Consider the following 27,983-nt stretch of genomic DNA (forward strand, 5'->3'; position numbering starts at 1 on the left):
TGAGTTACTGATGAATCATCAATAATCAATACTGGGTGACTGACCCAGTATGATCTGTGTGTTGGAGGCGTCGGCCTCTGTGTGCAGAGCTCCAATCAGAACACTGATGAGGCGGGGCTTCAGAGACTGGAAGCTACCTGCTGTGACATCATCACCACCGAACTGCCCATCTAATAACACCTGAACACACACACAGCTGTGGTTATGGATGGAATTTCTTACTTCACCTGTGAGGTCCAGGTCAGGTGTGTAGATGTTTAATAGGGTGGATAGAAGCTTACCTCTGATTGGACAGAGGGAAAGTGCAGTGGGAGGGGCAGCAGGGAGAGCAAGATAAAGATGGAGGCTCGTCTCAAATCCACCAGACTCACAAAATTCTTAAACCTCAACAGATCTCTGGGCGAGAGACACAGACGCACAGAAGAGAGAGAGACATTTACCTGCAGTCACACCAGTCTGCAGTAGTACTATTGTAGTATTCGCAGTACTTTTACCTGTTGAGCAGCACATTCTCCACAGCTGAGATGGACGGGGGGAGCAGCAGGTTGACTCCTTTTAGGTCACAGCAGAACAGACAGGTGGAGTTCAGCAGGATGGAGGCCAGAACAGGTGGACATGCCTCCTCCGACACCTGGAGACCCTGCAGGAGAACCAGGTAGAACCTGCAGGTCGGAGAGAGGAGGAGAGAACACACCCACACATCTTTAAGTTTAAAGAAAGAAAGAAAAAACAAACAGGAAGCAAAATATCACCAGCCGATACAGAGTCTGACCAGTTAAACTGACTCCGCCCACGACCCCCGGCACAGAGACTACAAGGAGTCTGTACCAGGTCATGTAGACAGGTAATGTACCTGGTCAGGTAGACAGGTAATGTACCAGGTCAGATAGACAGGTAATGTACCCTGTCAGGTAGACAGGTAATGTACCCGGTCAGGTAGACAGGTAATGTACCAGGTCAGGTAGACAGGTAATGTACCGGTCAGGTAGACAGACATACCTGGACAGGTAGACGGACATACCTGTACAGTTAGACAGACATGTACCTGGACAAGTAGACAGGCAGGATGTCCTCTGCAGTTTTTTTACAGGTGAAGATTCTGCAGAGCGTCCCGCAGGCCTCAGCTCGACCAGCCGCCCACCTGTCTGACATCACAGTTACATCACAATGACCAGCTGGAGAGACACAAATTCATCAGGTAGATGGTGATGCTGTACAATAACAGTACACAGAGAATGAAGTACCTGTACTTAATGCAGTATGTGTAGTACTGTGTGTACTGTATTTAGTACTGAGTAAACTGTATGCAGTAATGTGTGAGCTTTAAGTAGTACTGAGTGAACTGTAAGTAGTATTGTGTGTACTGTATTTAGGACTGTGTGTACTCTATGTACTGTATGTAGTACTGAGTGTACTGTGTGTAGTACTGTGTGTACTTTGTGGAGTACTGACTGTGTTTGGTCAGCGCAGCATCAAACAGCCAGCAGCCGAACAGGTGAAGGAGGGAGTCCACGGTACACCTGAGGGGGGAGGGGGAGGGTCGGGGCGAGGAGCACAGATGGGTATAGGAGGGTGGAGGCTGGGAGGAGGTCTTCCATTGATGGGGGGAGGAAGACGTCTGAGGGGGGAGAAGAATGAAGCCTGTTAGTTATCGAAAGTGTACCTGGACAAGTAAAGACTCATGTACCTGGACAGGTAAGCAGAGTCAGCCCACCGAAGGAGGTCTGCTGGTTGCCTTGGAAACATTTGCAGGTTTTAGTCGTCTGCCGTGTGGAGGGGGGGAGGTGGTGGAGGGAGGGGCACTTAGCATGCTCAATATGTTCACAGGGGTGGGCGGGGCACTGCCAGAACGGGGTCGAGACAGACCTGAGGAGCCCAGAGAACAGGTGATCAAAACCCCCAATTAAATAGGGGTAGGGAGGCAGGCGGGCAGGGCTTACCGTAGGAGGGGAGGCGGTCTTTGAACGGGCTTCTGGTCACAGCAACACCTGGGAGGAGGTCAGGTGAATACAACAAACTGAGAACTACATGTCAGAGGTGACACTGAATGTTTAGGTTTGATCACCTTTATCGATAAAATGTACTTTGATCACACATTTTTGCCTCACTGATCCAACAGAAACCAGAACAGACTCTGGTTCTGGTTCTGGTTCTGCTGCCAGATGACTCACACAGCTCCTCTCTGATTAGCTCATTGATTAGATTGACCTGATCAGTTTGGGTTAATGTGGTTTACCAAGAGAAGGCAACCGGTCTCTGAAATGGGTCGTTTGTGGTAGTCCTGGTGAAACACAGAACAATAATAGTAACAACAACAACAACAGCAACAACAAAAACAACAGCAACAACAATAACAATAGCAACAACAACAATAATAACAACAACAACAGCAAGAATAACAATAACAACAGCAAAAACAACAACAGCAGCAACAACAAGCAACAACAACAACAATAACAGCAACAAACAACAGCAACAACAACAGCAACAACAACAATAACAGTAACAACAACAATAACAACAACAACAAACAACAACAACAGCAATAACAGCAACAATAACAGCAACAACAACATCAATAGCAATAATAACAGTAACAACAACAGCAACAGCAAAAACAACAACAGCAACAAAAACAACAATAACAGCAACAATAACAGCAACAATAACAGCAACAATAACAGCAACAAAACCAACAGAAATAACAAGAGCAACAATAACACCAGTGTATATAATGTGTGAATACCGGTGTTTGACAGCAGCGGCTCTGTTGGTTCTTTGTTGACCACAGTCACACCTGCAGAAACACAACATTCACTCTTCACATGAATTACATAATATTTTGCGCACATATTGGTGAAAATAAAAAAATAATATTGAGGCTGTAAAATTGTATTAGCAGCTGTTAGCAGCCCTACAGGACTGTCTTGAGTGCACAGACTGGCACATGTTCAGAGATGCTGCCATGTAGGATAACAACATCAGTCCTGAGGAATATACATCTTCATCATTACATCATATATCAGCAAGTGTGGATGATGTGGTGATCACAAAAACAGTAAGATCATTCTCCAACCAGATTGCCTAAATGAGTGGAGAGGTGAGGGCTCTTTTCAGAGCCAAAAAAGCTGCCTTTCGGTCAGGTGACAAGGAAGCATACTACATCACCACCAGAGTACCAGGCTGGGCACACTGGATACGTGTGTAGTGTTGCTACATTACCTCTCGCTTTTCATTTCGGCGTCCATGTTCACAGGTTAGACCGTTCACACTGGATGCCTGAGACGTGCTGCTGCGTCACATCATCTAGAGCAGGGGTCTGCAACCTGCGGCACTGGAGCTAAATGCGGCTTTTTTGCCCCACTGCAGTGGCTCCCTGTGGCTTTGACATTTTACATGAAAATGAATAATATATATATTAATTATATCTCCTAAAGTAAAAATGCATAGCCTACACACAGAATTGTATCTGTTCTATCAAGTTGTGATTAATTGAATGATCCTGAGTTAACACATTGTGTTTAATGCTCAAGCCCGAGGGTTGATTCTGTATGTGGCCGAGGATAAAAAAGAAGGATTAACTCACACTGAAATGGACTAAAATAAATTTAAACTGTCCTGTGTTTTTTTTTTACTTTTACTGCCTGCCACTGTGTGTTTTATTTATTATCAAAAGAGGCTACTTTTTATTTTGTACATTTTCACAAACACAGGGAGGACTTAAGTAGGTCTGCATGTATAGTTCTGTATTGCTACTCTATTTCTATTTATTGTAGGTTAGTTCTTCTATTTCATAAATGCACCAAAACATGGCATCATTGAAATGGAAATGCAAAGTTCAAGTACCTTATACTGTAGCATAAGTAGCCCACTGAAGAGATGCCACATCATGTGGAATATAAATGACCGCTCATTGAGGCTGATTAATAATCTTGATAGGCTAATTTAGACTTTCTAGGCCGTGTTACCTTCATTATAAGACACAAATATGTTTTGCGGCTCCAGACATATTTTTTTGGCGAGGGACGGGGGCAAAAATGGCTCTTTTGATCGTAAAGCCATAGTGATGGAGAATGCTAGTTCACCTCCTGGGCATTGCTGAGGTGCCCTTGAGCAAGGCACCGACCCCTAACACTGCTCATTGGGCGCCGTGCATGTGGCAGCCCCTTCACTCATCTCCTCTATACACTGTGTGTGTGTGTGTGTGTGTGTGTGTGTGTGTGTGCATATGTGTGTAATGTGGGTGAAAAAGAGAATTTCCCCATTGTGGGATTAGAAGGGATCTTAAATTAAAAATTAAATTTAAAAAAATTAAATTAAATTAAAGGTTGCTGACCCCTGATCTAGAGATTCGGCACGTGTGCTGTTCTCAGCAAAAATTGTTGACAGCCATTTGGACATCATACCAGCGTTTTACAACAGTTTTAATGTCTGTAGAATATGTCACAGACATGAAGAGAATACACACAACAGGTGAGGGGCAGTTACTTTCCTGTGCACTCCCTTTCCCTACCCCTAGGGTTAGGGTTCGGGTTAGGGCTAGGGGTAGGAGCTGCAGCAAAGCAGCTGCAACATGGCCTATCTGAACACAAACATGCAAGTGAGCTGCAGCAGCTCGGTAACAAAGCCACCACACGGTACACTGGCATCCAGTGTGCCCAGCCTGTAAGGATGAAAGCTCGCATCAAGGAGGCAAAGAGGAGACATCATCAGAGACTGGAGAGGACCTCAACACCAACAGCACTAAAGATATGTGGCAGGAGATCCAGAACATCACAAGCTACAGCAGCAGGATCATGTGTGAGGCCACGCTGCCGGATGAGTTGAACACATTTAATGCTCACTTTGATCCCCTCAACACAGACTCAGCTGTGAAGTCTGCTCCTCCTCCAGAGGACCGGACACTGTCAGTAAACTCCTGCTGAGAGTGAATATAAATAACGCTGCTGGTCCAGATAATTTACCTGGCCTTGTACTAAAAACATGAGCCGATCAACTAGCTGATGTTATTACTGCCATTTTTAACATGTCTTACAGCAGACTGTTCCCTCCTGCCTCCAGACATCATCATTCCTGTTCCTAAACAGTCTGCTGTGTGGAGTCTTAATGACGACAGCCCTGTAGCTCTCACCCCCATCCTGATGAAGTGTGAGAGGAACTGCTTCTCCAGCACATAAAGACAATATCCCCGCCAGCCTGGACCCTCACCAGTACACTTTCAGAACCACAGAGGACACCATCATCATCTGCCACATTATTAACAATGATGAGAGTTCATATTGGGAGGAAATCAAAAATCTTGCAGAGTGGTGCATGGAGAACAATCGGATTGAAACTGCCCAGAACATCTCTGGTACCATCTACAGAGCATCAGTGATGTCAGTGAGGTGAAATGTCTGAAATACAACAGCCATCCCATCCACAGTCTGTTCACCCTGCTGCCATCTGACAAAAGATACAGAGGTATCCACTGCCATACCACCAGTCTACAGAGCAGCTTCATTCCCAAGGCTGAGACTCATCATCAACACTCCATCATTCTGTTGTACAACCATGTGTTGTAAAATGACAAATACACGAAGGTGCAAGGTGTGTGTAGAGGGTGCCAGTCAGAGGTCAGGTGGGTATCAGAGGTCAGTGTACCCAGGAAGGCATCAACCAGTGTGCTGACTCCTCTCATGGCTCTAAAGAAGATTTTTGGCAGCCGGCTGTCTCCTCTTAATGCCTCCTCCTGACGGGATGGAGTCGAACCAACAACCACATGGCGACTGAGGTCCACTGGATTACTGGAAGAAGAATTATTTTAGGGATGTGGTTGGTGGTCCTGAGTGTCAATAAAAACGACAAAACTTAATCCTCAGATTTAAAAGAAAACACATGTCAGGATGACAAACAGACATAAGATAAAAACATCTTTATCTTCATCAGTCTGTTAATCACTGTGCAGCTGAATCAAAGATATGGAACAGAGTCAGCAGGTCCATCACTGCTGTCTACAGGTCTAACTGAGAGACTGCTGAGAGTTATGGAAATATTTTTCATGAAGTGACTTTAAAACATGAAGCTGAACAATAAACGTCACTCTTTAAATATGGAATTTGATAAACAAATGTTTCCAGAACACAACATGAATAAAAACTTTAAACCAGTTTGATGTCAATACCGGTAATAAATGTTACCTGAGCAGATGCAGGAACCTGAACCAGGTGTGAGACACTCGTTGGTCATCCATGTCTGCAGGGATCAGCGCAGCATCTTCATCTGGGACTTTAAAGTGAGGGAAGGATGGACCAAAGGTCAGCAGCAACAACCTGAACACACAGATATAAACCAGAAGGTCAGCAGCTGCAATCTGAACACAAACAACAACCAGAAGGTCAGCATCAGCAATCTGACCACAGAAACAACCAGAGGGTCATGGATGGGCTTTGCAGGTGGGTTGGAGCCAGGTGTTCAGGTAGAGGATTATGGTAAATCGCTCTGGTCAAGGGGCCAGTGTCAGAAGGGGGCTGGGGCTAAAAACAGACTTTCCACAGTTTTTAAAAAAAATTTAAAAAGGTTGTTAAAATCCTTTTTGGTCAGCTCTGAGTGCTGATGAGCTGCATCGTTGGTCCCCACATGAACAATCACCTAGTTTATTGAGGACAGGAGTGAGCACAGCAGCCCCAGGAGCTTATCTGGGATGACCGGGACTGCAGCTCCAGGATAGCAGTGAGTGGTTGCATTGAAAAATAAGAGTCCCCCACTATAAATGTAGCTGGGGAGAAGAGAGGATGAGGAGGTGATGACTGTGGGTTGTCGGGGTAAGAAAGTGCACAATCCGTTTTGGCACTGTGTGTTGAGGTTGCCGACTGAGAAAGGGCAACCGAGCAGGAAAGTGTTGCGGTGAGGCAGCGGGGAGGGGATTCCCTGCTGGTACAGGGCAAGGAAGTCTGAGCACATCAGAATCCTAAGCCAGGAAGCGAAGGTCATTGCCGGGGATGAGGGCCACTGATCCGGCCGCACAGTGGAGCAGCGAGCCACCAGAACAACGATTATCACCAGCAAGGGAAAGCCTCCACCAGTGGAGCCACCAGCGGAGGTGAAGCAGCAGTGTCAGCAGATGCCGTCCTCAGAAAATGGTCCAGATCGGGACAAGTCCGGACCGCAGAAGCATCAGCTGGATGGACCGAGCTGTTGTTTCACAGAGTCGCGTAGCGCTTGGAGAGGCTTATACGAGGGGGTAAGGGAGCCCCGTCAATGTCTCTCTTGCGACCACGGACAACTACTTTGGCCCAGGACGACTGGTGGTTTGCTATGGAGCAGGAGAAAGGCCATGGACAGGTGGAGGGTCCCACAGAGCTGTGTCCTGGATGGCAGCACTGAAAGAGGCAATCAGTTTGAACTGTCTGGCAGCCACATCCATGAGGCTGGTCAGGAGAGAATCTTTCTTCTGGAGTTCTCCTCCTTAAGGGAGCGATCTTTCTGTTTGCTATATTAAGTAGTGCACAGTCCTCACAGGGCATAATTGACATCTGTGTTTGTTAGCTTAGCCACCAGGCCAAGCCAACAAACATGTCCTGTAGGTTAGCTTTGGTGCTAACTGACGTCTAGCCTTGAGCCGGTTTTGCTCCCCCACTGTCATTGTCTCTTTCACAGTCTTTCAAAATCAAGAAAGTCGCAGTTTGTTGTAAATAAAGTAAAATTTCATCTTGTTTTGTATCAGTAGACTCAGTAGACTGTGAGGTCACCTCTCCTTATAATCAGTCTATTGTTAAGTAAACAAACCAGAAGGTCAGCAGCAACAACCTGAACACACAAACACAAACCAGACGATGTACAGAAGATATAATTATAAAACTATCAGGATTATGTCTGGATATGCTGATACTCAGATTTTATTTATATTTATTAATTTTTTCCAGTTTTTCCTCATCACATGATACACACTTCCACTAAGTGTCATGAAAATCCAGACAGACGTTTATCTGTAATCCTGCTGACAAACAAACAAACAAAGCAAACCAAAACATGTTTGTGTGTTTATTGGGTTGTGTTTGTTTGTTTGTTTTTCAGGTTGTTTACCTGGAGGTCAGGGCGGTGATGACTCGGCACCACTGCTCCACCACTGCAGGCTGATGTCTCCAGCTGCTCAACATCTGTCGGCCCATCAACCAGAGAGAGCGAGACGGGAAACACCGGGAGCAAGACAGCAACCACATCTCAAACAGCACCGCCATCGACAGGTGAGACAGCTGCTCTGACTCAACACCTGCAGAGAGACACATTGGTGAGAGACAGGTGAAAACACAGGTGAGAGACAGACAGGTGAAAATAAACAGGTGAAAACAGGCAGGTGAGAAACAGACAGGTTAGAGACAGATGATGACAGAAAGGGGCGGGGTTACCGGCTCACCTGTAGTGGTGGGTGGAGCCAGCAGTGTGTGATTGATGCGGAGCAGGAAGTGCAGCAGAGTCTCCCAGGTGTCTCTGCTCATCACAGCGCTGTCTCTGGCCAATGACTGAACTGCACACAACACCTGCTGACAAAGAGACAGGTAGACCGGACTCACCTGGTCTGACCTGGGGGGGGGGGGGAGAAAACAGCCTGAAAACTAAAGCTGATTGTGTCTTACCTAACTCTAACCCTCTAACCCTGACCCTAACCCAGCAGCTCAGCTAAGCTAGTGCTCGTTAGCTACAGCAGATGTCTGTTTACATTAATAAACACGCTGACATTAAAAGTAAAATTCTGGCTTTTATTTTGAAGGCCACTGTGACATCCAATCTTTTCCAGCCTCAGTCCAGGTGTGACAGTCTACCTGGGCATGAAAAGGCTGAACAGGTGTCGGAGGATCTGCTGGACGTACAGGTCGGGCTCTCTGCTGATTGGTGGAGGGATGGAGTCTCTGGGGGAAACCAGGGCCATCAGCCAATCAGTGTAGACGTCCACACACAGTTTGACAGTGTCTCCATCCAATGGGAGAGTCAAACCGTAACACAACACCTCCATCGTCCACTTCACCTGAGAACACACAGGGATGTTATGTTAACCAATCACAGTGTGTGGCTGCTGTGATGTCACCTTCAGTTCGTGTTCATCCTCATGAAGGTCACAGGCCGTGTCCAAATTCAGGGGCTGCAGCCCAGGAAGGGCGCATTTGAAGGCCAATTACGTCACAACGCTGCGCGAAGGCTGTCCAAATTCGAAGGCTGCGCCACATGCAGCCCACAAATGCAGCCTTCCCCACCCTCGTTTAGGAGTACGCACCGCTACTATCCTTCGCGGCCTCACATATCCCAAGATCCTTTGCGCACCGCTGCTCAGTCCCGAAACAGAAGAGGAAGCAAGAGAAAATGGCGACATCAAGTGGCGCAGACATGACATTTAAATTTAAATAATGGGTTTATACTCGGTTTTTACTCATTTGAACATCCAACGCCAGATATGTTAAACATCAAGGGACTATAAAACCTCCAAAGTTTAACTTTCAGTTAAAATACGTGAAGCTGGTGATGCTGTGGTAAATATAGTTGTTATTCACCAATGGGTTCATGTTTATTTTGTAATGTTGATAATTCAATTCAGATTTGACACATTGTACACACACAAATAAATGTACACGTTTGATAGATTTGAACCAAAACAGACTTTAATGCATGAACACCTGGTGACGCAACCAGGAAATACTCCGAAGGCTAGACCGTCCCATTTAACAACGGTGAATGTAGCCTTCAAGGTCTCTCCGAAGGCCGCGGCCTTCGTGGACCGCTAAGGCCGCGGCCTTGAAGGATGCAGCCCCTGAATTTGGACACAGCCACAGTGTCCAACCTGACAGGCGTCTCTGTTATTTTGTCCACCCTCACTGATATAACTGAGAGTTCATTCAGTGAACACAGTCAATGATTTAAAACTCAAACACTGACTGATTACACATCAACACCTGGAAGTTTCCATACAGGCACACATTCACACACACACCTGTCTGTCTGTGTGAAGCAGGCTGCAGGTGTCGGGGTTTCCCAGGGCGGCTCCCAGGGGCTTTACCACAGCCACAACAACATCTTTGCCCACTGAGGGCGGGAAGCAACTGAGCACGCTCACATGGCCCCGCCCACTGGACAGTGATTGGTCCATGGCCCGCCAATCACTGTAACTGTCGTCCACAGACAATAAAGAACTTTATGATGATGTCAAATATTTTTTTCATAAAATCTGTTAATGAAAACTAAATGTGATCGAAGTGTAATTATTATCAGAACAACGTATTTCCACTGATGCTGCTGGACTCTTATTTACATGTAAATACTTTAACTGACATGTTTTATATGTAAACCGAGTCTGTTGAGCAGCCGTCACATTAATTTACTGCAACAATACTGCAGGTCAGACAGGCTGATGATGACGTCATCCTTAATGTCTGAACAGAAATGTAAATAAGTTTTAACTTCACTTTATAAAAGTTCACTTTCATTTTTAATACTTCTTTTTGTCAACATTATTGACGACCATTTTTGGATTGAAGTTAATATGAGAGAAAAACAGTGGAGAGATTTATGGTTTGAGTTTTCTTCAGTCTGTTACAGTTTACAAACTGGTTTAAACCAACTGAAGTCAATGTGTCTCTGATGTTCACACTGATTTAATGTCTCAGAATGAAGAGAAGTGTCTTACCTGCACAGGTGAGTCCAGGTGAGCTCTGTAGGTGAACTAACACACACAGTCACTCTGAAAGTCAAAACTCTGAACTTGAACTCACCTCCTGCTGCTGCCTTCAGGGTCTACTCTGAAACTTCAGGTCTCAGTTCAATGAGCTCTTCTCCCTGAGCTGAGACTGTCAGGCTGTTAGGATCTAACGTGTCAGTTTAATGAGTTCAGACTGAAGACTCGCTGCATGTTGGCTCGTGAAAGGAAAAAAAAAAACGTTTCTACACTTGAATCAGTTTTTATTTGATGAGTTTGTGTTCTCACATGAATCTTATGTTTCTGTTGTATTTACATGTTCGAATGAATTTATTGTAAGTTGCTTTAGATAAGAGTTCGCTTAATAAATGAAATGTTTCCCTCATGTCATCTTGATGTATCTAAATAATTCACACTGAAATATCTGTATTTATTCTGGAGCCCAGACTTTTTCATTTGGCGGCCAAGAGGCAAAATGCAGAATGATCAGGGTCCTTTAAAGGAGCAGTTCACTACAGTAAATATGACCCTTGCAACAAACGGGTCTGTCTCTAAAGCAGAAACACAAATATTTTTTTAAAATACGAGGGTGCAGGCTAAGTAGAAGAAGTTTTACATTATTCATCTGTATAAACTAACAGAGATACAAAGCTGGAAGAAAATCAGCAAAGTTCAAACTGCTGGACTTCCTGTAAAGAGTTACTGTGCTCAGAAAAACAATCAGATCCTCCATATTCACCTCAATGACAACAGAAAATAATCACCAGATTAATTATTGGTTAATCAATAATGACACAATCAGCTTCAGCTCTCGCTGTAGTTCGTCTGTTCTGTCGTATGAAAATGAAAAAGGCGAGTTGAAGATCGAACTTTATTTAAAATCAGCTTCACATTAAAAAAAACAGTACAGACTGACGGCAGTGCTCATTTTCATGACAACCACATGTTGACCAGTAGAGTGAGTCACCAGGAGAAGTGCTGTGATTGGCTGAGGTTCATTTAATTTCCTGCAACAATAATCCTGTTGCCAGGCAACACAGAGCAGAGCTGTATTGATTGGTTGGCAGTGAGAAAAAAAAAAAAAATAATCAGATCAAATTAAAGTACAGAAGCATGAAGGTGACTCAGGTCAGGTGACCCCGGGCAGAGAGTCAGGTGACCGGGGCAGAGAGTCAGGTGACCGGGGCAGAGAGTCAGGTGTCAGTATGGTTGTCTCTTGATGAATCTGGAGAACATGGCGAAGGCAGCGATTGGTTTGTCAGATGGAACCATGTGACCAGAACCCTGCAGGAGGAGAGTCGTCAAAGGTCAGCAGCAGAGTTAAAACCTGCCCTGCGTTTCAGTACCCACACTAAATACTCTGACAGTTCTGACCACAGTCCTCTGGCTCAGTGAAACATACGTCACACTGCGAGGGAGCTGCAGTACGTACTGAAAGAAAAAGTATGCGAGGCGGAACACACCCCTGATGATACAAACTATACAGACAGGTGAACAGCAGCAAAGCCCCACCCCCAAAAACACACAAAGATGACATCACAGGGTCACTGAGGGTCAGCTGATGATGAAGATGTTTACCTTGACAGTGAGGAAGGCGATGTTGTCGAACTCTTTGACGAAGCCGCCGACCTGCCGACCGTCATCATCATCGTAGAGCCACGGACGCCTCTGAACCTCCACCTGAGACACACTGAGGTTAATACACCTGGGGGCGGGGTTTCAAAACTTGTAATGTGGATCCGGACGATCCGGAACACGAAACCTCCCTTTTCTCAGTCAAAGCTCCAAATGATCTCACTGACTTTGTCTGAGTATTTCAAAACACTGGCAGATTGGATCATAGTGATCCCAATCTGACCGGATAGGGATTTCCAAATCTGGACTCCGCCCCCCGGATCCGAACAGGAAATAAAGACATGGCGGACCATTTCTGGAGATGAGCAGTTGCAAGACTTTCACGTCCAGATGTAAAATTACTGTTGTACAACACGTAGCATGTGTAATACTGAACAACCAAGATGTCACGCGAGCCAGCTACTTGAATTATCACCTACTTCAAACAAGGGTGTAGCATCTGCTTATTTAGCTTCAGTCAAGCTAACACAAGCTAACTGGGCCTTGTTGACTTCTGTGTTGAGCAGCTACAGGGCTAGCGAGCTAGCTGACCTTTAAAAGGGAATTACTCATACACTGACTCTTGAAACCAACATGTTGACAACGTTTAAACCTATGATTCTACAGCACCGAAGCTAATTTCAGCTAGCTAGCTACCTAATGCTATATTGTGCCAGAAGTAGGCTACATGTGTGCAGACTGCAGCAACACATTGGAAACATTATGTTATATATTTTGTAGAGGGATCCTCCTCTGTGGCTCTTCATGAAGTTTCTCCTCACTCCAATCGATTGTCTGAGGACGGAGGATTTCACTCGCTGTACAGATTGTAAAGCTCGCTGAGGCAATGTGATTGTAGTTTGGGGCTGAATAAATACAATTTATTTGGTTTATGAATGCTGCAGTTCCTTCAGAAGTGCAGTAGATTGGGGGCCAAGTTACAGTCGGCTACAGTGTTGTGGTGATCAAACTTTTTTATACATAAAATCAATTTCATATCTGTGGCTACTGTGAGTTACTAAGATAATCTAACCTCCTTCTCTTACTGTCTGCTTCCAGAGTACAGTCGCTCCCCAGTCCCCACTCAGCAATGCCACAGAAAACAAACCAGCACTGGTAAACCAGACGCCTACAGCGAGGTGACTTACACCGACATACAGCTCCTCCTAACCCTAAGACCAGCCGACGCCAAGACTTTGCAGCTGGATCCACTTACTGATGAATGACTTGGATATGAAGGTACCTGCTGATGCAGAGACTCGACGAACCACTCGTCCCCCATGAAGTTACAGGCCATGTCCACGTCCCCGTTGTACACCAGTACCCGGTACTTCTGCAGAAAGAACAAAACCTTAAACAAGGACACACCCCACACACCTGGAACACCACAGCCAATCAGTGGTCAGACATGTTCTTTAAGGTGAACTGAGCTTTCAGCGAGTTTGTGATTTTTGATTATTGATAAAAACTATTAAGAAGGAGAACAGGTGTTTTCACCGACCAGAGCAGTAAGCAGCTTCAGGTACTGTTTCCTGACGTCCAAGTAGAGACGACCGTAGTTCAGATTCACCTCAGCGCTGCAACACAAAGCACAGGCCACAGGTGAGTACAGGTGTGTTCGCTGCATATGACCCAGTCCAGGGCCCTAGCTCAGACCTTTGTGTAGGCGAGTACAGGTGTGTTACCTGCAGATGACCCAGTCCAGGGCCTTGGAGCTGATGTGCAGGGCGGCTCGGACGTATGGGTTATTCAGGTAGAGGGAGGAGGGAGTGGAGTTAGTGCAGGGGGGGTCCAGGCGGACGGACAGGTGAAGAGACGCCAGACCTCGTAACTTCTACAAACAGAGTCAGAGCAGAACCTGTTTTTTATACATCTGCCAGGCGAGTCTAAAGACATCAGGTGACGTCATACACACCTGGTTCCACAGCTGAGTCCACTGATGGTTGATGAAAGAGTTCCCCAGATCCCTGATCACCAGCTCACCTCGTTCAATACTGACAACGAGCAGTCAACGACAGGAAGTCAACAAGTGCCAACGACAGGAAGTGTAAACTACATCACCGCCTGCATTATACAGTAATAAACTACATCACCACTTGCATTATTATAAACTACACCACCATCTGTGTTATTATAAACTATAATCTGTCTCATCAAATATTCTGTCCTTCACATCTTTGACGTCAGGACGTTTTGACACTGACAGTCGGTATTGGACTAAAACAAAAGGACGACTCTGGTCACTACAGTAAAACTGTTACTCAGTCAGAGGTCAAAGTTCACAGTTTACCTGACTCTCTGATGGACTCCACCTGGACAAGGTGCGTACAGATTGTACATGTTCAGTCCTGAACTGTAGACAATGTCCTGAACCTCGGACAGCTGCAGAGGAAACAACACACCTGAGACAAACTGGTTTAACTGGATTTAATCCTCAAACCAGTTCAGACTGAACTGGTCTAATTTAGATAGTGAGATTAACCAGTTCAAACACAAAGACCTGGTTTCATCAGTCAGACCAGTTCAGACCGGAGGAAACCAGTTCAAACTCACGCTGGTGGTGCAGTTGTGGTTCTGGTTGTTGTAGAAGTTGCACTTCCCGTCGCTGCAGCAGAATGTCTGCAGCTCGCTCCACAGTCGACTTCCCAGCAGGCCGTGGTAATAGGCAAAGAACACCAGAGAGTTATCATTCAGCTCGTAACTCGACATCCCGTTTCCCACGGCAACACCCTGCATGACAGGTAAGGAGGCAATGCTAGCATGACAACGTGGCTAATGTTAGCATCCCTCAAGCTAACAGTGATCGGACAGCGCAGTATTGTTGTGTACCTGCAGGTTGAGGCTGGCGTCCTCCATCACCCTCTCGGCAAGCGTCGGGATGTAGATTCCTCCGTAACTTTCTCCGGTGAGGAAAAGTTCATTCTTGCTGAACTCTGGAAACAGACGGAAAAACTCCTTCAGAGCCAGGTAGTTGTTCATCGACACCTGAGGAGAAAAACAAACACTGTAACACCTGACGGTGAGAACACCTGCGAGCCAATCAGGAGCTGAGTCACTGACCTCTGTGTCATTGGTGACGTATTTCTGATCGTCAGAGTACGAGAAGCCGACTCCAGCTGGAGACTCCAAGTACAACATGTTGGCAATCTGCTCAGAGACAGTGAACCAATCAGCTGTCAGGATGTACACCCACATTAACCCTCTGACCAAACCACCTGAGTCACATGACGGCCTGCAGGTGGTTCATATTGGGAATCGTTAACTGACCTTGTTCCAGGAGTACGGGTTGTACTGCAGCGTCACTCCGTCATCCTGGATCTGAGATGACAGGTCAGAGGTCAGAGGTCAGCAGGTGCCACTGTGACATCACACTGACATAGGAGAGTGTGGGTCAGGTGGGCGGAGTTACCTACCAGGAAGGGTCCATGTTCAGTCAGGAGTCCGTCCAGAGAGCTACAGCCGGGGCCGCCGTTCAACCACAACACCAGCGGGTCAGAGGACGGGTTCTGCTGGGACTCCACCAACCTGAACAACAACAGGTTCAAGTGACATAAGGACAGGTGATGGACAGCCTTCCAGGTGGGCGTACAGGTGACGTACAGAGGCTCAGGTGGACGTACCAACACTGGACATAAAGGGGATGTACCAGAGCTCAAGTGACGTTAAATCAGGTGACGATGATGAGTGTTCACAGATAACACACCTGAGTTTGTTCAGGGTTCAGGTGAGGAGACAAAATCAACAGGTGTAACGATGCAGATGTGTCAGGTGTGTCTCAGGTACTGACCAGTAGTGCAGGTGTTTTCCATCAGCCACACTCAGGTATCCAGAGTAATGTCTGAAGCTCGGCTGTTTCTGCAGACCAGGCAGGTAAGTCACCTCGTCTGCAGCCGGAGCCGCATCACCGCCCAGCAGAGAGGACAGGAAGTAACACAACACCGCCACCAGCATCTGAAACACAACAGGAAGTGACATCATCAGCACAACATCCACAGACCTTGTTGTGAGCAGGTTTATGTGGGAACTATTCGACCGCATCACCACGCAGAAGGAAGCAAGTATCTGGTCCTGGACCGGAGGCTCGTGCTCGGGATGTAAACATTAATGACGTCATGCTCGGCTCAGCTGTAATGTTAGCTAGCTTAGTTAGCTTTGTTAGCTAGCCTCTGGTCCGTGAGAAGTTCCTGCTTCCTCCTGCACAGTGATATGGTGAGTATGTGAGTTGGGCAGAGAGAAAATAGTTCCTCCATGAAGCTGCTCACAGTGACACCTGGCCCCGTGATATTAGAGGAAGAACAGACAGCAGGAGGCGCTACAGGACCCAGGTCAAAAAACATGTGAATCTTAGTAAAATAAATAATATGGTTAATTTCTGTGAGACGAATTCTACGGAAGCCCTAAAGGGCCATGCATTCATACATTCATGTTAATTTATTTTGTTTTCTCGAGATCTCGAGTTATTATCTCGAAATAACAACTGCCGTTTTCCCGAGATAACGGGATCATTTTCTTGAGATCTCGAGAAAACAAAAGGATAGTGTAATATATTAAATCATGGCAGGAAACATCATTCATTGTAGCAACGTAAGAGGAGCAAAATTATCCCGTTATCTCGGGAAAACGGCAGTTGTTATTTTGAGATAATAACTCGAGATCTCGAGAAAACAAATGAAATTAACTCGTTATCACGGGAAACGGAGGAAATAAAATGTATGAATGCATGGCCCTTTAGGGCTTCCGTAGAATTCAACACTAGACTCTAACAGTTTATAATCTTCACTCCTTAAAGCACCGCACTCACCCGGTGATGAATAAAGTTTAAATGTGGTATTTTTGAATGGAGTTTGGTGGCCAACACATGAACAGGAACAGAGAAGTTTTCCCGCCCTAACGTCACAGCAGGGGGCGCTGCAGGACTGTAGACTAAATGTTTGATATGTTGAGGAAGTGAAGTCGATTTTCTGTGAGCCGAACTGACCAGAACAGAACAACAACACGAGATGTCGAACCGGAAGTAACTTTTGTGGCTGATTTTCTTTGTGAACGTGCGGAGAGAAGAAGAGTCCGTTCACTGAAACAGTTTCTGAAACAGGTTCACTTCACACAGTTTAAACACACAGCTCAGCTTCTGTCACCACTTTATAAACCGGAAATACGTTAAGCTAACTGCTAACACAGAAACAACAATTACACTTTTACTGAAAAACACTAAAAATCAAACGGAGTTTTGAATGAAGATTCTGTCAGAAACGAACTCACCTCGTCTGTCGCACCTGGTCTCTCCTTCAGCAGGTACATTTAATGTGACTGCAGCTGCCGACAATCATCAACTACAGGAGGTCACATGACAGCGGCCGGTCACATGACCCCCCCCCCCCCCCCCCATCCAGCCCATGAATGAATCATCTGACAGGAACAGGAAGTGAAACTGAGACTCATCTTTAATAGACCAGTTAGAAGAGGTCTTCTTTATAAATCTATGAGAGCAGACGACACATTGATCGATCAATCGATCCCCTGCAGATCAATGATTGATTGCTTGATCAATCGATCAATCGATCAATCAATCGATCATCATAATAAATCTCAATGAAACAACAGGCAGGTGAACAGCTCAGTATCACAGATGTTTGAATCTGAATCAGTAATCAATAAGTCACTGATGCTTCAGTCAGATCAGTTTCAGCAATGACCAGAAATGAAACTGACTCATGTCAGAGGTCAGAGGTCAGAGGTCGTGGAACTGACGTCTTAACACAGTAAGTAAGTACCTTAACTTAAAGTAACTTAAAAGAAAAGAATATAATGATGTAGTTAATGCCACAAGCTCTTATAGCTCCAATCAAAGGATATTTACTGAAGGCATACCAATTTAAAATGAAGTCAAACATTTAGGCATTACTATGTCCAAGGATTTGAGGAATAGAGAGAGAAAGAAATAACTTTGAGGACATTTTGAAAAAGAACAAAACCATTTTGAATATTTGGTCACAAAGGGACGATCTATAATCTGTGGAGAGTGATTTACCCAGCATCCTCTCTGGAGATACCTGATAACATCATCAAACTTATTAATACAAATAATTGTAATTTTATTTGGAGCAACAGACACCACTATATTAGAAAGAATGATGTCATTAAATCTACGGAAGAAGGAGGTTTGAATACGATTGATTTTGCTCCCATGAATGGTTCCTAAAACTGCAGAGTTTTATCAAACAGTATGAAAGTTTTTGGTTTAATCTTCCTACTAAAATTGATTTGGATTTGGGGGTGTTGAACTTTTACTAAAATGTGATTTTGAAATTAGTAAACTACCAGTCAAATTATCTGAATCCACCAACAGGTCCTCCATTACTGGAAATTAATCTTTAAACATAATTTCTCTCCCCACAATACACCACTTAGAACAATAGATATATATTAATAAAAAATAAATCTTTTTATTTTATTATTTTTATTCTATTCAACATTTGACGGATGACAGAGGCAATATATTTGATTTTACAGAATTCAGAAACAAGTACAACTTAAAGAAAAGAATATAATGCTGTAGTTAATGCCACAAGCTCTTATAGCTCCAATCAAAGGATATTTACTTCATGAGTCGACAGAACCTCGACTGGACCCTTTATTTAACCAAGACTGTCTTTTCTCAGATAAATGTAGCAAAAACAAGTTTCTAAGATCCTCACTCTCTAAAGAATGTTTCCTTCCCCCTTAAAAAGAGAGTTTATGTTGAACAGATGTTGCTGATGCTTCACCTGAGAGAATGACATGTAACTGTGAAGTTCTCTGTTCCAGCTGAAGCTGAAGGTCACTGTATCTCCCCTGCAGGGAGCTGACGCACCTTCAGCTTAATGCTGATTAAATACTTTCTGTAAAAACTGAAACTCAGGAACACCTTTTCTTTTCTTGTAATGTTTCTGATTTGTTTTGGAAAAAGTTTCATCAGTGGATCAGAACACAGTCTGTCTCTGTCAGCTTTAACCTATAATAATATTAGATTTGGTTTCATTAGAATTTCTGTTAAACACTCTTATAATACTTGCAAAATATTGTACACACAAGTGTAAATTCATGAATGTTTCCCCACATTTCCTGTTTCTTTTAAGCTTTCTATATTTTTTGACTCCTTGAAAGATATTAAATCTAAAAAGACACAGTGTCTGTACGAGCATGTGTCAGTCTCTTAACCCAGAAAATTATAATTGATTGATTCTTTTTTCTTTTCTTTTTCCCTTCCTGTGGCTTTCCAGTTTTTGTTTTTGTTTTTTCTTTTGTTATATTGTACTTAATTGTTTTCACTCAGTCACAAAGTGAATTTGTGCTGGAAATTATTCTGCTTGTAAGAAATGTCTTCACTAATAAAGTTTAAAAAAAAAAAAAAGATATCATATATCAGCCTGATGATGGAGGGAGTGGGTGTGTGTGTGCGGTGGCTGCTGCCTTCAATGCAGCGTCTTTAACTCTGAGTTGACGCTGCAGGACGTCGGCCTGTCAGGACTCCACCTGTAGTCAGAAACAGGTGTTCCACCATGTGCATCGATGGTCGAGGTGGTCTTCAATGCAGGGTGGCCTGTGAGGGATATAAGGTTATCCACAGATATTATTATACAGCAGTCAAACTTCATAGAATGGGGTTGATGAAGGACAATCTGTGTTGGAAATGTATGAATGACACAGGCTCCTACCTCCACCTTTTGTGGGAATGCCCTCTGGTCCTTCCTTTTTGGAAACAAATTATTTAAACTATTGGAGAATGGTTAGATATGCCATTACCAGAGTCTCCCCAGCTATGTCTATTAGGAGACAGGTCCCTTTAACCTCCAGGGGTGTCAAAGCAGAATCTGCCCTGGCACTAGCTGGGTTTATCTCAGCTGTAAGAATAATCTTAAAACAGTAAGTAAGGCCTGGTTTCACGGACTGGCTAAAGCTGATGACAGAAGCAGCCTCCTTTGAAGATCTTATTGCAAGATTGAATGATGGTAGGGGTAAATTCTACCAGGTCTGGTCCCACTTCCTACATTTTATTCAATTTCAACTGACCAGTGCCCCATAATGAAAGTATTATCATGCGAAATTCCCCCCACACTGCTTTTATTTTATTTTAGATTAATTATTTTATCTATTATTATTATTTATTTTTATTGTGATGTAATCGTATTACTGGTTTTGTTTTTATTGCCCAGATGGCTGTGAAGTGCGTGTATAGTGCAAAGTGTTAATGTGATGGGTATGTTATGTGTTTCTTGTGAAAAATAGAAATCAAAAAAACTTTGATTATAATAATAATAAAAAAAAAAAAGTCTGGTGACATGTGAGGGACAACCTGCTGGAGATGCATGGTGACCACAGGAGCACAATGTGGACGAGAACCGTCATCCATGAACATCAAGTTTGGGGTGAACTAGTGCGACTCAGCAGGTCTGACTCACCTGTGACTGTTCCATTAACAAACACTGAGTTCATTAGCAACATTTGTCTGCTCCCTGTGTGCTGGGACTTCCTGGAGGTGTGACATCAGGTGACCTCAGTGGACACTCACATGAGGAGAGTTCCTTTATAGCCCCGAACAAACATCTGCGCTCAGAAACAGCTTCCTCGGCATGCAGCAAGGGGCCCGGGCCGGCCTCTGTACTTGGGATGCCCGCTCTGCCCCGTGTCTGTAAAGATTCAATCTGATAAGGACTTCCTGTGGTTCTGATCAGCTGATCATCACTCTTTTTAATTCAAGATAAACATGTTACCATGGAAACAGACACCAGGCTGAAGTCAAACCATCCTGAGGAAACTTTATTAAAAAAAAAACCCACAAAACTCAAGATTTCTTTAAAAAAACAAAACAAAAAACAATCTATACAACAGGTGAGGCTGAGGGGGCGGGGCTTCTTCATGGTCGGGGGGGTGGTCTCATCCCAGGAGGGGGCGGTCCTAAAAAAAGGAGAACAGGTCACATGATGTTTTGCAGTGAATGAACTGATGAATCGTTAATTTTTCTGCCTGATTCATTATGCAGATGAGCAGCTGTTAATCAAAGTGTGTCTTTAATTAATGATGACTCAGCAGGTGAGTCTGCAGGTGTTCACCTGTCCACTGGTTTTAAACTCTAAATGAGTCCAATCAGATTATTTTTGATTTTCAGTCTTCCATTCTGATTGGCTCCTCACGGACTGATCAAAGCCGTCTCTATGGTAACAGCTTACCTCTCATGCCGGGGGGCGGGGGCCTCATGCCTGGGGGGGGCATCCCCATTGGAGCTCCTCGACCAGGAGGCATCCCCATTGGAGGACCCATTGGTGGCCGCATGCCAGGGGGCGGGCCCATCATACCTGTAGGGGAGGAACCAGTAGGAACCAATCAGCACACAGGAGAAGGGGACTGTGAGTTGGCTTAGCTGATTAGCTCCAAGCTGTTTTCCTGGCAGCAGTTAAGGAAGGAGGAAGTGATGACGTCACTGAGTCTTTGATCAAAGATTCAACAATGTCATGACCGTTCCTTCTTTTTTAGGTTCCTTGGCGGCAGGTAGCAGCTGGTTGCTATGGTGAAGTTGTCAGTCAGACGCTCACCTGGAGGCGGGGCTCCTCTGCCCATCGGGGGCGGGGCTCCTCGTCCAGGTGGATACTGTGTGGGCGCTCCAGCGATGCTCGCTCCAGCTGCTGCGGCAGCAACAGTCCCTCTGCCCTGTGGCGTCATCACCTGGGAACACACAGGACGCTGTCATCAACCGACACACACACACACACACACACACACACACACACACACACACACACACACACACACACCTTTTTGCAGAGCAACTGTGGTGCTTGCCATGGTTACCTGCTGTGAAGGCCCTCCCACCCCTCTGACTGGCCCGGCGAGTCCAGCCGGAGCCTGAGGCATTGGAGCTCCTGCAGGGACACCACGACCCGCCGCTCTGCCCACACCTGGTCCTCCGGCCACGCCCGCCAACGGGACGCGAGCTATGCCCGTCTGGAGGGGGAGACAGAGACAAGTTATTTAAACTTTATCAACATTTGGGCTGTGGACAAGAGTCAAAGTTACATCCTGTATTTTTTCCTCGACCTCACATCAGGACCAGGAGGTGCTGCATTGATTCCTCCGCAAGGAAGAACATGTTTTCTGTTTCCTCAAGCTGTGTCACTCTTTCACTGTCTTCTCTCTATAGACCTCCTCCTGGACCACAGGCCCCTGGGACCATCCTGGCTCCTGCTGCCTCACATTTGGATGGATCTGGATCACACCCTGGACTCTGCTGGATCATTGCTCTCCTCTGTTTAATCTCCTTACATCTGTAATTTTGATGCCTCTTCACTCTGATCTTCTGTTTTACGGTTTATTATCTTGTGTGTCCTCCTCCAGGTCTGTCCGTGCTGGGAGCGGATCCTCCTCTGTGGCTCCTCCTGAGCTTTCTAACATCTTTTTCCCTGTTAAAAGGTTCTTCCTCTCTTGATTCGAGGCTCTGAGGACAGAGGATGTGGTTCACTGTACAGATTGTAAAGCCCACTGAGGTGATGGGCTGTATAAACAAAATGTATTTGATTTGAAGGAAGCACTAAGCTACTTCCCTCCTACAGCGCCATCATGGCCACCGCTCAGAGGCGTCACATGACTTCACTCAGACATGTTAGAGAAAACCATTATTTTTATTATTTTCAGTCTCAGGTGTGCCTGCCTCTCATTGGGCTTCTTCAGGTTGCTTTCTCCATTCTTCGGTCTGTTACTGTTACAATATGTCACTGCAGGAAACAACGAGCTGGGAGACATTGCACACTGACCTGGCGGCTAATGTACGAACTTAAAACAAGCTAGCAGCTTCCTCCAAACTACACAATCAGTCCTGCTGACAGCACCACAGCTCCATCTCCCATTGGCTGCAGGGTTGAACTTACATCTTTAGGAGGTGGGCCCTCCACCGTCATTGAGACCAGGTTCTCCCCCCTCAGAAGAACCAGACCCAGAACCCTCTTCTCCTCCCGCTCCGGCTGCTTCGAGTTCTTTGGCCTGAAGAATGACATAGACATTGTTAAATACCTGACGCAGTGTTTATCTCAGCAACACAGAAACATGTTAGTGTCAACTGATGGTCATCAGGGGGAGGACCCGGCATGGTCCAGGTCACGCAGGGTGAGCGTTGAACCTACTTGATTTTCCTGAACTCGTCACAATCACATAGGATCAGGTTCATGTGTTTGTCGAAGGCTTTGAAGGTGCCGATGAAGATCCGTCCGTCCTGCAGGATGCACCTCATCCTGAAGTCGATGTGCTGCAGCATCTTGCTGCTCTTCCCCACTGTCTGAAAACCAATCACAGACAGGCATCACTGTGACATCATCAGTATAGAGAGATTCATGATATTGATGGTTGAGCCGACCGGGTGACTGATAACTATCTGCTTCTCCTGGCTGATAACACGCTGAGAAGTTCACTTCATTTTATGTGAAAGACGTTCCTGACCTGCAGTTTATTCACAGCTGAGGGTGAAGATGGTGAGGAGGGTGAGGAGGGTGAGGAGGAGGGTGAGGAGGAAGGAGGGTGAGGGTGAGGGTGAGGAGGAGAGTGAGGAGGATGGTGAGGGTGAGGGTGGGGAGGATGGTGAGGAGGAGGGAGAGTGAGGGTGAGGAGGAGAGTGAGGGTGAGGAGGGGTGAGGGTGGGGAGGATGGTGAGGAGGAGGGAGGGTGAGGGTGGGGAGGAGGGAGGGTGGGGAGGATGGTGAGGAGGAGGGAGGGTGAGGGTGGGGAGGAGGGAGGGTGGGGAGGATGGTGAGGAGGAGGGAGAGTGAGGGTGAGGAGGAGAGTGAGGGTGAGGAGGGGTGAGGGTGGGGAGGATGGTGAGGAGGAGGGAGGGTGAGGGTGGGGAGGATGGTGAGGAGGAGGGAGGGTGAGGGTGGGGAGGAGGGTGAGGGTGAGGAGGAGGGAGGGTGAGGGTGAGGAGGATGGTGAGGAGGAGGGAGGGTGAGGGTGGGGAGGGTGAGGGTGGGGAGGATGGTGAGGAGGAGGGAGGGTGAGGGTGGGGAGGAGGGAGGGTGAGGAGGAGGGAGGGTGAGGGTGAGGAGGAGAGTGAGGGTGAGGGTGAGGAGGAGGGAGGGTGAGGGTGGGGAGGAGGGAGGGTGAGGGTGGGGAGGATGGTGAGGAGGAGGGAGGGTGAGGGTGGGGAGGAGGGAGGGTGAGGAGGAGAGTGAGGGTGAGGAGGAGAGTGAGGGTGAGGGTGGGGAGGAGGGAGGGTGAGGGTGGGGAGGAGGGAGGGTGAGGGTGAGGGTGAGGAGGAGAGTGAGGGTGAGGGTGGGGAGGAGGGAGGGTGAGGGTGAGGAGGAGAGTGAGGGTGAGGAGGGGTGAGGAGGAGGGAGGGTGAGGGTGAGGAGGAGAGTGAGGGTGAGGAGGGGTGAGGAGGAGGGAGGGTGAGGGGGGGTGAGGGTGAGGAGGAGGGAGGGTGAGGGTGAGGGGGGGTGAGGGTGAGGAGGAGGGTGAGGAGGGGTGAGGGTGAAGAGGAGGGTGAGGAGGGGTGAGGGTGAGGAGGGGTGAGGGTGAGGAGGAGGGAGGGTGAGGGTGAGGAGGGGTGAGGGTGAGGAGGAGGGAGGGTGAGGAGGAGGGAGGGTGAGGAGGAGGGAGGGTGAGGAGGGGTGAGGGTGAGGAGGAGGGAGGGTGAGGAGGAGGGAGGGTGAGGGTGAGGGTGAGGAGGGGTGAGGGTGAGGAGGGGTGAGGGTGAGGAGGAGGGAGGGTGAGGGTGAGGAGGGGTGAGGGTGAGGAGGAGGGAGGGTGAGGGTGAGGAGGGGTGAGGGTGAGGAGGGGTGAGGGTGAGGAGGAGGGAGGGTGAGGAGGAGGGAGGGTGAGGAGGGGTGAGGGTGAGGAGGAGGGAGGGTGAGGAGGAGGGAGGGTGAGGGTGAGGAGGGGTGAGGGTGAGGAGGGGTGAGGGTGAGGAGGGGTGAGGGTGAGGAGGAGGGAGGGTGAGGAGGAGGGAGGGTGAGGAGGGGTGAGGGTGAGGAGGAGGGAGGGTGAGGAGGAGGGAGGGTGAGGAGGAGGGAGGGTGAGGGTGAGGAGGGGTGAGGGTGAGGAGGGGTGAGGGTGAGGAGGGGTGAGGGTGAGGAGGGGTGAGGGTGAGGAGGGGTGAGGGTGGGGAGGACTCGCATGTAGTGAACAGATGTGTCTAGTCTACATGTCGTGGATCCACAGTGACGCTGTGAGCGTGACGACCATCTTCAGACAAGCTGCTCTGCGTCGACATGATGCAGTTTGAGATTTACTCATCAGCAGCTTTCACTCTTTAAAATAAATAAAACCGTTTGTTTTGGTTCTCGGCTGTTGGACTTTGTGTCGTCACATTCAGCACCAGTTTAAAATCATTTCGTCTGGAACAGTTTATTTGTTTAAACTGTTGAGACTTCAGAATTAAACTAATCACTGAAGCTGCTGGTTAATAAACTGATGTGACGTCACATTAACAAGAAGCTGCAGCTGGTTGGAGGTCTTAAATCGGTCAAACTTTAAGTAGAGTTTGGTGGAGACAGGACAGTCTAATAAAATCATTTAGCTCCTCCTCTAAACACTGAGTTATTGATTAGCTGATATTGATGAGCTGATATTGATGAGCTGATACGGATCGTCTGTATGAAGCTGCACTCTGGACGCATTAGCTGCTGCTCACACGCCGTTTGTTTGGTAGTTTACTCCCGTTAGCTTGTAGCTTCATTAGCTTAGTTAAGCTCCGTGTAGTAAGACTGGACCCGGCAACATGAACCTGCTCGGTGTGAACACACGTGAATCCGGTGAATGTGGAAAAGTTCAGTTATTTGAATCAGGCAGAGACACTTTTCACTCCTGCTACCGAACCCACCGAACCCACCGAACCTGTGAGCTAACAACGGACAAACACTGCGGCCTGGACCGGTAATTACCGGCTGTTCTTTCACACACAGTCGTTAATAAACCGAACCAGTGAGGGCAGCAAATACATTCATTAATCCAGGTTCTGATTCACTGAACCTCCGAGCTGAACCGCGGACCGACGTTCAGCAAACGTTCATTCAGTCTCCCGCCATTATTCAAAGAAAACCGTGGACTCGGACAAAGATTCTCGGACCTCCGCGGAGGGAAACCCGCGGCCATTCTCCCCGGTCAACACTCACCATGTCTGCGGTTCTGATGGCTCCGATTCCCGCCGGATTCACCGAACAAACCCAAAAAATTGACCCGCGGAGCTCCCGCCAGGCCCTTCTTTATGAGAGATTCACAGGAAGTGACGTAGGCGCGAATGAGTGCCGCAGAAGAACTGTTCCTACCCAAACAACGGAAACACAACCTGTTCCTACCAGGACAAAAAAAACCACGGAAGAGTTCCAGTTCCTCCTCTTCCGCTTCCTCTTCCTAATATATATATATATGTGTGTGTGTATATATATATATATATATATATATATATATATATATATATATATATATATATATATATATATATATATATGTATATGTGTGTGTGTATATATATATATATATATATATATATATATATATATATATATATATATATATATATATACATATATATGTATATATGTGTATATATGTGTATATATATATATATACACATATATACACATATATACATATATATATATATATATATATATATATATATATATGTGTATATATGTTGAGGAGAACCCAAACATAGATTCTTAAAGTTCGTGCTTATTGAGGGATCTGATGTTTAACACTTTGACAAAGGGCAGCAGATTTCTCTTCAGAACAGGATGAGGAGTGTAGATCTTTATAAAATCTGTGGACTTCATCAGACAGTTGTTCAGGGTCTGTACGTTCAACATTATTTATCATAAGCACATTAATTGTGTTTGTCTCGTCTTCTTTTTTCTAAGCCACAGAAGTCAGCAGTGTTTTTCTCCCCTCTTCTTTCCATTTGGCCCTGGATCTTACATCTGAGCGTCCCTCAGACACATCTCATCCAGCTTTGATTATATATTTCTGTCTGACTCTGACACAGGTGTCTTCTTACAGCATTCATCAATATCTTGTACTAATTTAAGTTCCTGTTCTTTTATTTCTTTGCTTCTTTTTTTGTCTAACCTTGAACTTAAAGGACTCCCGTCTGTTACAGTAGCTACCTATTGTCCAATCAAATTTGATTTCTAGCATCACATTTTTGATTAAACTGCAGAACTCATCACACTTCAGTAGGTCAGCATTGAATTTCCAGTGTGTATTCTTTTTGTTATCATTTAGTGAAGGTTGTAGCACAAGAGATAAGAGGCAGTGATCAGTTCAGGTCCACTTGACACGATACCTCTGATACAACATCTGCTAATTCAGGTGTTGATAACCAGGTCGTTTCTGTTGGGTTTTATCCATGAAAACTGACTAATATTTACATTCCTACTCCTCCAGATGTCACTAAGTGAATGAGTGTTACAGAAATGGAGTAAAGTTGTATAACAATGGTTATTGTTGGATTTAGATGGGCCAATCATCAGGTGCCATGTTCACGTCTCCTCCTAACAACATCAGGTTTGTGTTGTAAACTGTTCTGTATTCAGTGACAACATCAGAGATTTCTGGTAACATCAGCTTATTCTGGTTGATGTTATTAAAACCATAAACGCTAATTAGCATAATAAATGAACCTTCAATGTATAAAACAACTGCCAACCAGTGTCCATCTTCATTTGCTTTATGTGTAGTCACATTTCCG

General features: G+C 46.0%; 3 protein-coding genes across 6 annotated transcripts in view; all 3 read right to left on the reverse strand.

Annotated features, from left to right (window-relative positions):
• The window catches only part of ralgapb (Ral GTPase activating protein non-catalytic subunit beta), a 30,005-nt gene extending 19,888 nt beyond the window's left edge, over positions 1 to 10,117 (reverse strand). Inside the window, exons 1-14 of the mRNA XM_073467531.1 lie at positions 9,962 to 10,117; positions 8,802 to 9,004; positions 8,396 to 8,562; positions 8,065 to 8,239; positions 6,180 to 6,311; positions 5,644 to 5,786; positions 2,747 to 2,797; positions 1,941 to 1,988; positions 1,715 to 1,866; positions 1,453 to 1,618; positions 1,046 to 1,175; positions 495 to 662; positions 282 to 396; positions 45 to 180 (exon numbers count right to left, since the gene is read on the reverse strand). Of these exons, the coding sequence (XP_073323632.1) occupies positions 45 to 180; positions 282 to 396; positions 495 to 662; positions 1,046 to 1,175; positions 1,453 to 1,618; positions 1,715 to 1,866; positions 1,941 to 1,988; positions 2,747 to 2,797; positions 5,644 to 5,786; positions 6,180 to 6,311; positions 8,065 to 8,239; positions 8,396 to 8,562; positions 8,802 to 9,004; positions 9,962 to 10,117 (1,942 nt within the window). The remainder of the gene's footprint in view (positions 1 to 44; positions 181 to 281; positions 397 to 494; positions 663 to 1,045; positions 1,176 to 1,452; positions 1,619 to 1,714; positions 1,867 to 1,940; positions 1,989 to 2,746; positions 2,798 to 5,643; positions 5,787 to 6,179; positions 6,312 to 8,064; positions 8,240 to 8,395; positions 8,563 to 8,801; positions 9,005 to 9,961) is intronic.
• A 1,403-nt stretch (positions 10,118 to 11,520) lies between these two features.
• ctsa (cathepsin A) lies at positions 11,521 to 17,636 on the reverse strand. 4 transcript variants are annotated; one of them, XM_073468411.1, is made up of 14 exons: positions 17,537 to 17,636; positions 16,065 to 16,228; positions 15,691 to 15,802; positions 15,545 to 15,595; positions 15,338 to 15,424; positions 15,107 to 15,262; positions 14,831 to 15,007; positions 14,568 to 14,659; positions 14,193 to 14,271; positions 13,963 to 14,111; positions 13,779 to 13,854; positions 13,521 to 13,610; positions 12,242 to 12,343; positions 11,521 to 11,947 (listed from the first exon to the last, which is right to left on the reverse strand). In XM_073468411.1, the coding sequence occupies exons 1-14, from the start codon at positions 17,573 to 17,575 to the stop codon at positions 11,864 to 11,866; spliced, it is 1,458 nt and encodes a 485-aa protein (XP_073324512.1). In that variant the 5' UTR covers positions 17,576 to 17,636; the 3' UTR covers positions 11,521 to 11,863. The 4 variants fall into 4 exon arrangements, with proteins under 4 accessions (XP_073324512.1, XP_073324514.1, XP_073324511.1 ...); XM_073468413.1 differs by having other exon boundaries at positions 17,079 to 17,611; XM_073468412.1 differs by having other exon boundaries at positions 11,776 to 11,947; positions 13,521 to 13,607; positions 17,537 to 17,627.
• Positions 17,637 to 21,047: 3,411 nt separating this feature from the next.
• Positions 21,048 to 26,528, reverse strand: snrpb (small nuclear ribonucleoprotein polypeptides B and B1). Its single transcript, XM_073469260.1, has 7 exons — positions 26,407 to 26,528; positions 23,428 to 23,579; positions 23,176 to 23,287; positions 22,103 to 22,255; positions 21,847 to 21,976; positions 21,484 to 21,609; positions 21,048 to 21,211 (listed from the first exon to the last, which is right to left on the reverse strand). Exons 1-7 carry the CDS (start codon positions 26,407 to 26,409, stop codon positions 21,171 to 21,173), a joined length of 717 nt encoding a protein of 238 aa, XP_073325361.1. The 5' UTR covers positions 26,410 to 26,528; the 3' UTR covers positions 21,048 to 21,170.
• Positions 26,529 to 27,983: the final 1,455 nt, after the last annotated feature.

Source organism: Pagrus major, chromosome 6 (assembly GCF_040436345.1).
Source record: "Pagrus major chromosome 6, Pma_NU_1.0".
NCBI classification, from domain to species: Eukaryota; Metazoa; Chordata; class Actinopteri; order Spariformes; family Sparidae; genus Pagrus; species Pagrus major.

Coding starts and splice junctions, on each gene's coding strand:
- ctsa (XM_073468410.1), bottom strand. CDS start 16,315: ATGCGGTCGAATAGTTCCCACATAAACCTGCTCACAACAAGGTCTGTG. Junction 15,008..15,106: donor ACGCCAGCCTCAACCTGCAG/GTACACAACAAT, acceptor CCTGTCATGCAG/GGTGTTGCCGTGGGAAACGG. Junction 14,660..14,830: donor ACCACAACTGCACCACCAGC/GTGAGTTTGAAC, acceptor TTTCCTCTGCAG/CTGTCCGAGGTTCAGGACAT.
- snrpb (XM_073469260.1), bottom strand. Junction 22,256..23,175: donor AGGGCCCACCTCCTAAAGAT/GTAAGTTCAACC, acceptor CTCCCCCTCCAG/ACGGGCATAGCTCGCGTCCC. Junction 21,610..21,846: donor CAGAGGAGCCCCGCCTCCAG/GTGAGCGTCTGA, acceptor CCTCCCCTACAG/GTATGATGGGCCCGCCCCCT.